This window comes from Argentina silus (genome assembly GCF_951799395.1).
Source record: "Argentina silus genome assembly, chromosome: 17".
Classification (NCBI taxonomy): Eukaryota; Metazoa; Chordata; class Actinopteri; order Argentiniformes; family Argentinidae; genus Argentina; species Argentina silus.
This window is the reverse complement of record NC_139671.1, coordinates 4,157,940-4,170,859: the sequence shown is the minus strand read 5'-3', so window position 1 is coordinate 4,170,859 and position 12,920 is coordinate 4,157,940. Positions and strand designations below refer to the sequence as shown.

The 12,920-nt window shown below is 43.9% G+C and overlaps 1 protein-coding gene across 2 annotated transcripts; it reads right to left on the bottom strand.

The window, feature by feature from the left end:
* Positions 1-597: 597 nt before the first annotated feature.
* On the bottom strand, positions 598-8,477 carry spint1b (serine peptidase inhibitor, Kunitz type 1 b). 2 transcript variants are annotated; one of them, XM_083689083.1, is made up of 10 exons: positions 7,715-8,477; positions 7,296-7,456; positions 6,809-6,950; positions 4,159-4,329; positions 4,027-4,062; positions 3,032-3,163; positions 2,733-2,798; positions 2,174-2,344; positions 1,806-1,865; positions 598-1,483 (listed from the first exon to the last, which is right to left on the bottom strand). In XM_083689083.1, exons 1-10 carry the CDS (start codon positions 8,121-8,123, stop codon positions 1,299-1,301), a joined length of 1,533 nt encoding a protein of 510 aa, XP_083545209.1. In that variant the 5' UTR covers positions 8,124-8,477; the 3' UTR covers positions 598-1,298. The 2 variants fall into 2 exon arrangements, with proteins under 2 accessions (XP_083545209.1, XP_083545210.1); XM_083689084.1 differs by having other exon boundaries at positions 2,733-2,783; positions 7,715-8,475.
* Positions 8,478-12,920: the final 4,443 nt, after the last annotated feature.

Sequence of the window (12,920 nt, the reverse complement as noted above, 5' to 3'; positions counted from 1 at the left end):
GCATGTAATCAATGCATGTGTGAGGCAGGCACACTGAAATTGTGTACAATATCACCATCTAGAGGAGAACTGTAAGAATCATAACAATGGTTCCCTTGTCACTCCCTAACCAGCCTTGGTAAGCCTGGAGACCTGCAACCTGGCCCTAACTAGACTAACCCATTCACAACCTGGCCCTAGCTAGACTAACCCTGGCCCTAGCTAGACTAACCCTGGCCCTAACTAGACTAACCCCTTCACAACCTGGCCCTAACTAGACTAACCCATTCACAACCTGGCCCTAGCTAGACTAACCCTGGCCCTAACTAGACTAACCCCTTCACAACCTGGCCCTAACGAGACTAACCCCTTCACAACCTGGCCCTAACGAGACTAACCCTGGCCCTAACTAGACTAACCCCTTCACAACCTGGCCCTAACGAGACTAACCCCTTCACAACCTGGCCCTAACGAGACTAACCCTGGCCCTAGCTAGACTAACCCTGGCCCTAGCTAGACTAACCCTGGCCCTAACTAGACTAACCCTGGCCCTAGCTAGACTAACCCTGGCCCTAACTAGACTAACCCCTTCACAGATCCAATAATACCACACCAGCATATTATTAAACTAAGGGTTTATTATGTTTGCTAGAACAAACATAAAACAAAGATATTTAGCAACAAATAAAAATGACATTTCGTCTACGACTTGAATATTTCAGGGACATTAAAAGAAAGAAATTAAAAGCGTAAAAGGAAAAACAGCATAACATATATTTACAGTCACACAGTTTAAATATTAGAAATAGAATAGTTACTCAGTAAAATAATATGTATACATTGTGAAATAGACAACTTCTTAGTGCGTACAGTACCTTTACATTGTTTTCCCTTACCAATTTTCCTAAAAACATCAACATCCCAATGCAAATCTTGACCCAGCCCTACCCCCTAACCAATCATGTTTCATAAATACATTATTTATTAACATACAAAAATGAAACATTTAACAGTGATTAGCTTTCCCCTGAGAATGTATTCCACAACAACAACAAAAACACATTTATGGTATTTGATTTTGTGCCTACATACTGTACCTGTCAAGCATTGTAGCGAAAATGTACCAACTCGTTCATGTAACATCAGCCAAAGCAAAAACCGGTTTGTCAAGGGAAGAACCCAAACAAGAGACACAGCACTGTTAAAATAAAATGACACTTAAACTGCTTGTTTCGAGACCTCTGTGTCTGTGTGTGTACTGTACACATGTACATACTGTAGAATAAAGGTCTTCAGCAGCCAGACTGGTGCTTGGTGGTTTAGACAGGCTTGGTGGTGCTGTTGTAGACCAGAGTGTCTCCGTCCTCAAAGGGGACGTGGGGAACGTTGGTGGCCACCGGCTGGTGCGTTGACCCGTCCTTCCTCTTCTTCAGGAAGCAGTAGCCCAAGACAGCCAGCGCGGCCAAAATGGCTACCGACAACACTATTGCTACGGCGATGGAACCTAGAAGAATAGTGGCACATAAGGACCATGCTTAGTGTGATGCTACAGTTCACTCTAAACCGAGGTCAGAATGTCTGAGTAGTGTTCAGGTTACTATAGGTTGAGGTTGGAGGTGTTATTTGAGGTATTTTGCCTCAAGTATTCAAGGCAAGCGCAGCTGTCCTCCAGCTCAGTTGTGTATTTGTATACAAATCTCTGATGACATACAGGAAAGAATGCTGAGAGTGCAAAATAAAATGAAGGACACACAATCCTTCAGCATGTTTTTCCCCCTCAAAACAACAGATGACAGTGAAGAGTAGGGAGGGGCATAGGTCCTTACCCGATTCACTCTCCCCCTCCTCATAGCGTTCAAACATCCCCCTGGCAAACACATGCTTGTCTGTACAGAGAAACACACACAGACATATAGAACATGGTCTAATAGAGTTCTGAAGCTCATGGAAAGACAAATACATTCACTCTTGTTCTTAACATATGAATAAATATACATATTTTCATCAGAATCATTATCATTTAATCAGTGAACTTGCCTAAATATCAGACCTGGGTCAAATACATACAGTGCTGTACCAGTATCTCAAATACCTTCAAAACACTTCAACTGTGCATGGCTTAGATGCCAAGTACAATAGATCCAATTTGACAACTACAAACAACAACAAACAAATGATGATCAGCTTTTAATACCAGTCACTCCTTCACAGGTCCCAGTGCAGGAATCCTCCAGCTCAAAGTTGTTGTCATTGCCGTCGCAGCCCCCATAGGTGAAACGCTGGCACTTCCTATTTAGTGGGTCGTAGTACCAGCGGGTGTGGCTGGCGCGGCACGGACCCGTCCTGGGGGGCTCTGTGCAGCGAGCTAACAGGGAAGAGGAGGTGAGGCCTTGGGCTAGAGCAAGGGAACAGTTATGCTGCGTCTTCTCCACCCTTCTACTGAAGTGTACACTTTTGCACTTTCTCCCGCGTGGATCTAAAAGCATAGGATTGGTCTAGGCATGGGCTCGTACGCTAGTCCATTTCCATCTGAATCCATTGGATAAATGGGACTAAGCAAAAGGCTATGTTATGGGCACTGGGGGTTGTGACAGTAGTAGGGGCACTAGGGCTATGATGAGGGCACTAGGGCTATTGCAGTGAGGGCTCTAGGGCTGAAACCGCAATATAGGAGTAGTAGGAGTAGGGTTAGGGTTAGGGTTATAAGAGTATGATGTGGGATGCATCAATGTGAAAAAATAAAATCAGCTCACCCCTCTTTTCATTGACATCAATGCTTATGAGACGGTTGAAGGTCAGATTCACTGTCAAAACAGACACTGTCAAAAACAGATGCACACAAACAGCAAGAGGAAATTGTTCATGTGTTTCAACACTAGCTGGAAATCTACCAGAGAAGTTTTTTTTTCAATTAAAGAGAGTCTGGAAAAACTAGCATTAGCAGACAAGGTCTAAAACTGAGCTGGTTTGAGCATCGCTGTGTGCGAAGAAAAGTAATGTTAAGTACTCTGTGTGTGTGTGTGTGTGTGTGTGTGTGTGTGTGTCGTCTCACACTCGCTGCAGGCCGCCTCGTCAGAGCCGTCGCTGCATTGTGTGATTGTGTCACACTCCATGCCTTTGTACAGACAGCAGCCGTTGGCACAGGTAAACTGACCTGGCCTACAGGGGGCGCCACACTCCTCTCCTGCTCAACACACACAGAGGCACATACAGACAGACAGACAGACAGAGATAGACACAGAGACAAAAAGATACATTCATATGTGAATTAGTAACGTGTGATAGAAAACATTTGTATGACAAAACTACATTTAAGCCGGATACAGTGCGATTTCAGCCACGAGTTTGCTACGAGCCAAGTTGTCACGTCAAAATGTACTTTGCGGTGAACCTGACGCCTCTACTTGCGTTGGCCAAGGATATGAAGAGAAGACACGATCACGATCACGTCCAAACTGTTTGGTTGTGATTCCTTTCTACTCGTGCCGTGTAAGAGATGCTACAGGGATAGATGGAAGAATGGAAATCCAGGATGTTTTGGCCAGCCCCATTTCTGCCATCGTCCTGGCGACGAACAAACATTGAAGGGGAGGGTGAGAGGGGGCTTGGTCGCATCGCCCAGTGTGAGAGCTACCATCGGGTCTGCTCGTGCAGCGTACATTGCATCAAGACAGCGTGATGTGGAGAATTTGTCACGCAGTGTGAGACACTCATTGGTTGGCGTCGTTATACTTGATTTAGCTTGGAGTTTTTACTTCTGGGACTATTCTATGGATTATTTGAAACGCCATTTGAAACCATTTCTTGAACATTCACTTGCTTTAGATAGCGTTTCCTTTTTTTGTTTTTAATGAGAAATATAAATTTCCTGTATATTGGTAATATCTGGAACATTTTCGACTGCTGCCATCTTGAATAACTCTCTCTCACAAATGAGATTTTATCTGACAGCCTAACCTGCATAAAACTAATTGAAATGTTCACCATGCCCCAACATGTTCCTAGATGATCTCTCAATCAGAAGGACAGTTAAGAGGGACAACTTACCTTTCGCAGGCGTATCGAGACTTCTTACTGAAGAAACTGAGAGAGCAAAATAATAATAACCAACTGTTAAAAGAGTACTGTACCATTTAGCAGGTCAAAAGACAGTCAGCATTACGACATACAAGTCCATACCTGACACACCGTCACAGGCGTTGGAGCACTCCTGCAGGTTGAGGTAGTTGTTGTGGTTCCCCTTACAGCCTCCGAAGGTGAAGTTCTCACACCTCTCGGACGCGGCGTTGTAGTGCCAGCGAAGGAAGGCGCCCCGGCAAGGACCGACCTTTTTGGGGATCAGACAGTGTCCTGGGCACATGCAGATGGAGAGGCAGGGTTCAAATCACAGGCGGGGGGGGGGGGGGGGGGTGGTTGGGGGACCCCAATATACATTTAAATATGTAATTTGAAATGATCTATCCCTCCCGCACCCCAAAGAGTGAATGTGTCATTTGAACCATGGGGTGATGCAGGTATGAGGTGTTAATGACATAAGAAAAAGGGTGCAGATGAATATCTCGTTGCATTATCTTGTGATGAATATCACAAGATAATGCAGTTTTTTCCCCCTTGAGAATAGGGAGATGAGATAACTAAGTCATCTGCACCTCGTCAAGCATGACTATAAATCAAGGATGGGCAACAAGGAGCTTTAATCAATTGGTCAGACTAGAAACTATCCAATTAATGGGTGGTCTTCAGTTTAGATCACCATCAGTTGAATGGGGTGTGTTAGTACTAGGCGACATCGCAGACCTCCAGTATTGACTTTAGCCCACCCATACAGTGAGTCAATTAAATTCAGTATGTAGTCAAATGTCGCATATTCACATGAGTGGGGTGTGTCTCTTTATGTATATCAACTTGCTGACAATGCTGTTTGCCAATAGGGCCATAAACATGGGCAGCTGGATAGACAGCATAGGCACACCTTTGGTCAAAACCCTAAACCCATAACCATAAGGAATAAAAAAATAACCCAGACCCATAAAATGTGACAGGACATCAATCCCACCTTCTGAGGAAGTATACATATCCACACAGTTTAACCCATGCCTTAACATTTGAGGCTCATGGTGAGATGTCAACAGGTGTGCCATTGCTGTACTACAACGATACACACCATTGTCTAGTCCTCGTGACAGGAGGAGGAGTGAAGGAACAACCAAGCGCTGGAGGGAAGGGTGTGTCAGTCTGAGACGGCATCAGCATGTGAGGTAATGGAAGTCAGGTACAACCTCAGGTCAATTACTCAGGGGTAGCATTCAAATACTGTACACAATTCAACGCTGACACAGCGCACGAGCATACAGATGAGGGGATATGGCCCATCGAGATCGCTGTCCAACCATAACACGAAAGGGTGCATCATCATTCCATTCATTACCGAATGTTACAATTTGATGTTGGAAAATTGCCCTGAACATCTCTCTCCTTCTGTCATTCTATGTCTGTGACATATTCACTTCATTTGCAATCACAATACCTGGCCAAAACATTCCTTGGAGGGCCCTCCTTTTCCCCACTCCTCTCCTATTGGTAGTACAGCATTGTGTAAAGGCCAGTTCATGCTTCATCGCCAACAACGCAAACTGGGGTCTGCGTAGGTTCGCGAAGGTCGCACAACTGTTGCAGAGGAGGTTGCACAGGGGCGTTGCACACCTCTCTCAATTTCTCGTTGAGCGACCAGCCACGTAGATGTTGCACACCATTGATTGGTTGGTTGGTTAGTGAATGGAGGCGGATAATCAACGCGGCTGGGAATCAAACAAAGCCCACCTTCTTCGTCATGCTCTCCTAGGCTGGAAGTATTCATAAAGCACCGGGAGACCGAGACAAACTATCCTGAGGTAAAATACAGGTAGCCTTTGTTTACTAGCTAGCTAGTTAGCTTTGTTTGTTAACTAGCCACTAGTCTACAGTACTAAAGTACAGTCTGACTTCTGCTACCCTACTTTGACCGCAGCTGCTCTCAACCATTATTCATGTAATCGGTAATATGAAAGCCAGAAGTGTAATGACACCACTGTGCACAGGCTGCGCGTATGAATCACAGAGTGCTTGTGACAGCGCTGCGCATGTAGATGCCTTCAGCCATGACAGCCAACCTGAGGGTGTCTAGTTTCTCACACCTGTGAAACTAAGTGACTCAACTGAATCACGTCAGACCTGTTCTTATAGTTCAGCGGGGGAGTGGTCACGGTTACTTCCTGTTGTTTGAGTAAGCACTCACGTGGTGCCTAACGAATCCCAGCGCATGTTTTAACCATGTAATCTAGATTTGGTTTTAATGAACTGTTGAAAAGTCAATCTGTTTCGTTGAGACCATCTCCTAGTGCTGTTCACTGCAATTGCAGTACTGTAGTCTGTCATTGTGGAAGACACATCTATAAACTAAATCCTGGCCCTACTTCAGCAGTAAAAAAATAAATAAGGTCATGCTTTCTGAAACCTTGGTTTGCAATTTGACCCATTATAAACTTTGTGTGTGCACACGCATGCGTTTGCGTGCAGTCACGCAGCACTGAGGCTTTCATTTGCACGTTAACTTAACGCATATCCAACCTTCCCCAGGGCAGGGCAAATACTTTGTTAAACTGACCGATTAAATGAAAAAGGATAGATATGGAGTGGTTTCCTACATGAAGGAGACACTGTCTGAAAAGTGGCATTGAAATTTCTTCTTCTTCTTCTTCATCAAAACTACATATGCCTTGTTTGAAACATATACTTTAGGGCCTCCAATAAGTGGTTGACGATGCTCAACGTCCCCTGACTCAATACTCACTCTCTGACTGCTCTGGGGTGAGGACGAGGACTGTGACCTGAGCTGTGTCTGATTGGTCGCTGGAGTCTGTGACCTTCAGCTGGAACACATAGACACCTGGCTGCAGGTTGGACACCATCACTTGATCATCCAGGTCAGTTTTCTGTTATAAAAAAAAAAAAAAAAAACATTATACACACACATATATATATACATATACTTAATTTACATACATAGATTTTTTTTTAATCACTCAATAAAATGGAAACAACAGAAGAAAACATTGTCAGCTGCCTATATTTTTGAGTTATACAAGATGCTAGGTTAATGTGTCTTAATCATGTACTAAACACACTATTAAAGCATGGGTGGTGGATGATGATGATGATGATGATGATGGCAATAAGTGATGATGGTAGATAAATGTACAAGTGATGATCGTAGATGAAGATATAAGTGATGACCGTAGATAAATATATCTGTGATGATGGTTGGTCCATGCCCTTACCTCCAAGACCACTGTGGCGTCCCCCTTCAGAAGGCTCCACTCAAAACTGACGATTTCATTGTCACCTTTGACCTCACTCTCAATGCCGTTCAGGGTCACAATTTCATTGGGCTGGACCACAGTGTCCCTGCCCGCGTTGGCAGAGGGAGGGTCCGCATTGCCTAGAATACAATAATATCAGTCTTCAGTCAGACAAAATCACAGAGAAACAAAGCAGGAGTGGATATTGTTTAACTTGGGTATTTCATGTCAGTAGACTACATTGCCTAAATAAATAACAAATAATAAACAAATATCTGCACAGTGCAGGCTTGTCCAGGTCCATCCAATGTAAAAACATACATTTTCAGATATGAAAGTGGATTTGTGTTGTTGCCTACACTACTGAAATGGCTGTGAATGTATTTGAGTCTACCTACCAGCGATTGACTCAGGTCCTCCCAGGTAATTCTCATATACAGAGTCCAAAATATAATTCTTGAATCCCACTTTATTCACAAATCTGCAGACGTACCTTTTCTTGTACAGACAGTTGAACAGAAAGCAAGTCTTAACTGACCCTTTCTCTGCCCCGTTTTCAATTAAAGCCAAATTACAGTTGGGGTTTTGGCAACAGGTGCTCACACAATCCTCGTCCTTGCTCACAGTTGGGGACGAGATGAAACTGGCCCCCTCTTGGACAGCGTCTTCAGTGTCTAGTACAAAGTTTTCTTTGCCCATCTTGAAATTGCCAGTACAATCTGCTCCATTTGTAAGAGCCTGCGCGTTGACTTGGCAGACTGCTTGAAGCAACAGTGCGGAAATCAAGCCGATACACAGGACAGTCATCGTAAACGCTAAACCGCCCAACACGGCAAAAGAAAAGTCACCGTTAATCTAATTTCTTAGCGGTTTACGTGGGCAGTTAATCTATTAAAAGACGATAAAAAAAATACTTATTTTGAACGAATACAATTTTCCCTCACATAACTTGTTACTGGAAATATGTTAATAAGTCGATTGACATCTGTGATAGAGGGCTCGTGGTTTTATGAAACAAATCATTCAGATCGCCAAAATATCCTCCCTGTTGCTTTAGTTTAGATTTAGGTCAAGATCCAAGTGGGAAAAATCCAGCAGTGTTCCTAATGCGACCGACTCTCTCAGCTGTGTTGGGTGTTTCCATTCTTGAGGTAAACCCAACAATTTAACCTCTTGTGCAAGACTCAGGTGTGTCACCTGCCAAACCCAGGAAGTGGAACGGCAGCCTACCCGTGTGCAGAACCGAGCAGAGCGCTGACGTCGTTTCATGGTGGTTTCGGTCGGTTATTGCTATGTATGTCAACGGCTTGTCGTTGCTTGTCGCAATTAATAATAATGTACTCTTTATTTAACAATTTCAGAGACTACCAAAGAGCGCTGTTTTTTTGTTTGTTTTCTTTTTACAATAGTGAGCAATTGCATCCACCCTTAGCATATCTTATAGTTTTTGTTTATAGTCATTGTAGTAATATATTTTGTGTTAGTGGTATAATGGTCTTTCGTCTATAATGTAAAGAAAGAAGAGGGGGAACACATTACTCCCCTCTCTCCTTATTCTCATGACAATCTCATTGTCATACTGTGTGTAAAATATGTCAGATTCCACCTGATTGCCACATATGACAACTCAATTCTTTGTTAATTGTTACTTTTTACATATTTTGGTAATTGTTGGAACTGGAAATTGTTTCATTGTGGATAGTGTGGTTATAGTTGGTGGTGTCCAGTGTCTGTCAGAGCTGTACCAGTTCTATAATGAAAGGCATCCTCAGACAGTTGGTCTTTGATTCCACAATCAGACATGTCTTGTAAGACAGACAATGACATAGTGTGTGGTTTTTCTTTTGCATCCTTATTTGTATGGGCTTTTGAAGCAAAGTCTAGTCTTGAAGCATGATTTTCAAAATGGAATGTCCCATAAAAATGAGATGGTGACTGAGACCATTTTTTGTATTTGTGAGTATACAGGTAAACCTTACAGATGTTACATATTCAAAAGGTTCTGGCTTAAGGGGGACATTTACACCTGATCAAATGCTTACCGTGTGTGTGTGTGTGTGTGTGTGTGTGTGTGTGTGTGTCTGTCTCACCCGAGCTGGATAGAAATGTGTCCCTGTCTATCCATCCATTGTGCTGCCTGTTGCTCAATTTAATCTCCTAGGGCTCCCAAAAGGTGGTCACTGAGGCAGAACAGAATGATGTGTGTGTGTATGTGTGTGTGTGTGTGCGTGCATGCGTGTGTGTGTGTTGGGGAACCAAATGAGTTTGTTCACCAAGAAAGGGGAGCCACAAACAACATGAATTATTAATTATATCTAACAGACAGCACATCACTGGCAAGGGTATGCACTTAAACACCCACTGTCAAAATTGTAAAAAGCACTGGCATCTTGGAAATGTGTCTTCGGTTGCTTTCCTCCTAAAAGAGATTTTTAAAAAAGGTCATTTTCCTCCTCTGTGAACACATCTCATCCATATTTGAGTGGTGTAACTGAGCATGCCTATTAGGCCTCCACGTATCAAAACAGCACCCGACAGGTGCTAGTGAAGAGGACCAGGCTAAGGTCTGTGCAGAAAGATGAGGCTGTTGTCACTAGACAACAAGGTTTGAAGGTTTTACTTTGAAGGTTTTACTTTGAAGGTTTTACTTGTGATTACGTTTTCACCCACGTTTGCTGAATGTGCATAAGCGTTTGATAAATGACTAACACGTAAAGCTTTCCTGTCCTGGCTGTCCTCAGTGTTACGTTGTAAAACTCATTATAATTATAAATAAACTAATATAAGCTCAAACTATATGAATAAGCCAGTATCCGTGAACTCAAGGACTGATTGTTGTTTCCACTGTAGTCATGGGTAACTTGTCACAGCTTGTAATGCCTTGACCTTTGTTGTCCCACTGTCGGGTGTCACATTTGTAGCAGGATGGTTATACCGTACCAGACTGTACGTATGTACATGGATCGTCTTACCTCTGTAACTAAGGTCACAAACAAACAAACAAAGACAGTAAAAACAAAGCAAGAGTGATGTATGAGGGGGTTTATTGCGTGTGTAGGTTCATTAGGTTTGGATGTAGGAAAACTAGAGACTGAAGAATATCACGATTCGCAGGATTGCTGAAAATTTCCACCAGAAGACAAAGGACATACAGGATGACACCATATATAGTACAAAGGATGAAGCCATATACAGTACAAGTCCAATGTCAGACCAGGAGTCTACAACGAAGGTAATCTAGCAAAGGGACTACCGTACTAATATTTTAGAATGCAACCAAAATGTTTCTGAAAATGCTCCTGAAAGTGCTGATGGAAGTGTTCCCGAAAGTGCTTTTAATGACCACAGACCATAAAGTACATTCATATTCACATTAGTGGATAAATTAAACGTCACGAAGGATGTTGAATGTTGTCAAGTGGCAACCATAACAGCTTTCGCTGCAGATGGCCTCTCCCTATCCCTTTCATTAATTTCACTGTGGGGGTGTGGTGGGTTTCATCTCAGTTAGGCGAGTGTTAATATTCACTGCAAAGAACTCCTCTCTCAAGCATCAGTCTATACATGTATATGAGAGTTCACAGAAATACAATTTTTTTTTTTCCCCACAAAAAAACAATTGCATTTTTGTTTTCCAAATGTATTTTCCATCTAGAGCCATAAGAGCGACTTATGCTAAAGCTCACCATGTTGTGGACTTTGATAGCAAGTAATTTCCAAAGGGAGTTGAAGTCACCGTCTGTGATGCTCTCACACACTGATGACTAACCAGTGGCATTTCCTAATGATCAAGCTGTCACTTTGGCTGTTCTTGTTGTTGTATGAGACCCCCTTACCCATTAATTAGGCAGATACCATAGCCAAACAATTCTGAAAACAAGCAGACAACATTCCCGGGAATGTTGCAAACTGAATCTTCGCAAACTGAATCTTTATCTCTCTCCCTCCTTCTGTCTGTTTCATACACGTCATGAGGGACACTGACGCGTTGCTACGAGAGAAAGCCATTCTGCCTTATAGTTGCCGTGGTTATTATCTGCACATCTATTATATTGATGTATCAGCATGTTTTATTATTTACTATCATTATCATCGTCACTATTATCACTAAACTTATTTATAAGCGCCTTCAAATCTTGTGTGCTGTTGTTTTTACAATGATTACCATTAATTTTACAATTATATTCTTACGTGTGAAATTGAATTGCATGAACCATTGGTTTTGCTTCGCATGTTATGCTGTGATTCTGCAGTTGGCATAGACTTAATTGACTGAGCTGTTGCCAATCCCCATCACCTCCTCCCTCCCCAAACTAGTTGCCAAATACACCCCAGAATTGGAGATAAAAAGGAAAGGGGGGTGATCTGATTGGGGGAGATCGCCAATGTCGACCAATGTCTGCCTTGTTGCTAAAAGCGATCCTGCCGGGGAGCTTTTGACTAACATTGCCATGACCGCCAGAGAGCTGATGTCGCCACGTCTGCCTCGTTCTGGAGGTCATTCCGACTGAGAATCTCTCGAACGAAGGAGGTCTGTTCGTTGCTGCTCTTCGACCACTGCCAGACTACGGCCTCGAGGGACCTGCCTGACCCAGTAGAGAAGCTACCCTGAGGTCTACAGCCAGCCTACCTGACCCAGCAGAGAAGCTACCCTGAGGTCTACAGCCAGCCTACCTGACCCAGCAGAGAAGCTACCCTGAGGTCTACAGCCAGCCTACCTGACCCAGCAGAGAAGCTACCCTGAGGTCTACAGCCAGCCTACCTGACCCAGCAGAGAAGCTACCCTGAGGTCTACAGCCAGCCTACCTGACCCAGCAGAGAAGCTACCCTGAGGTCTACAGCCAGCCTACCTGACCCAGTAGAGAAGCTACCCTGAGGTCTACAGCCAGCCTACCTGACCCAGCAGAGAAGCTACCCTGAGGTCTACAGCCAGCCTACCTGACCCAGCAGAGAAGCTACCCTGAGGTCTACAGCCAGCCTACCTGACCCAGCAGAGAAGCTACCCTGAGGTCTACAGCCAGCCTACCTGACCCAGCAGAGAAGCTACCCTGAGGTCTACAGCCAGCCTACCTGACCCAGCAGAGAAGCTACCCTTAGGTCTACAGCCAGCCTACCTGACCCAGCAGAGAAGCTACCCTGAGGTCTACAGCCAGCCTACCTGACCCAGCAGAGAAGCTACCCTGAGGTCTACAGCCAGTCCTACTGCTGAGTGAACGACAGCCAGCAGAGCCAGATATTTTTTGTGTCCCCCACCAGACTTGTCGGGGAACACGTTCAATGCTGACGTCCCCACGGCACCAGACCCCCTCCTGCATGACGCCATCACACAGCAGACGTAGGGAGGACGCACATTGACTGAAGCGGGAACAGACTAGGTGTCACCTGTTGGGCTGCACTGTCTCAGTGGTAATGTGACTGGAGAGTTTACGCATTTTATATTTTGCATTGTACTCTGCTATTTAATAAATAACCTTTTCTTGCTTGTACTACCTGTTTCTATGGTTGTTTGTTGTAGGATCCTAGAACCTGAGTGAAGTTGTGTTAGCATACCCTACTTACCTGATTACCTACCTCTCAACACACACACAAACACACACACACACA

Bases quoted from the DNA above. Each gene is read 5' to 3' on its own strand.
- spint1b (XM_083689083.1), bottom strand. From the start codon at position 8,123: ATGACTGTCCTGTGTATCGGCTTGATTTCCGCACTGTTGCTTCAAGCA. The intron at 2,799-3,031 runs GTGAGACGACAC...TGTTTTTGACAG, and splicing joins CGAGGCGGCCTGCAGCGAGT to TGTCTGTTTTGACAGTGAAT. The intron at 1,866-2,173 runs GTATTAAAAGCT...TTCTCTGTACAG, and splicing joins GACCTGTGAAGGAGTGACTG to ACAAGCATGTGTTTGCCAGG.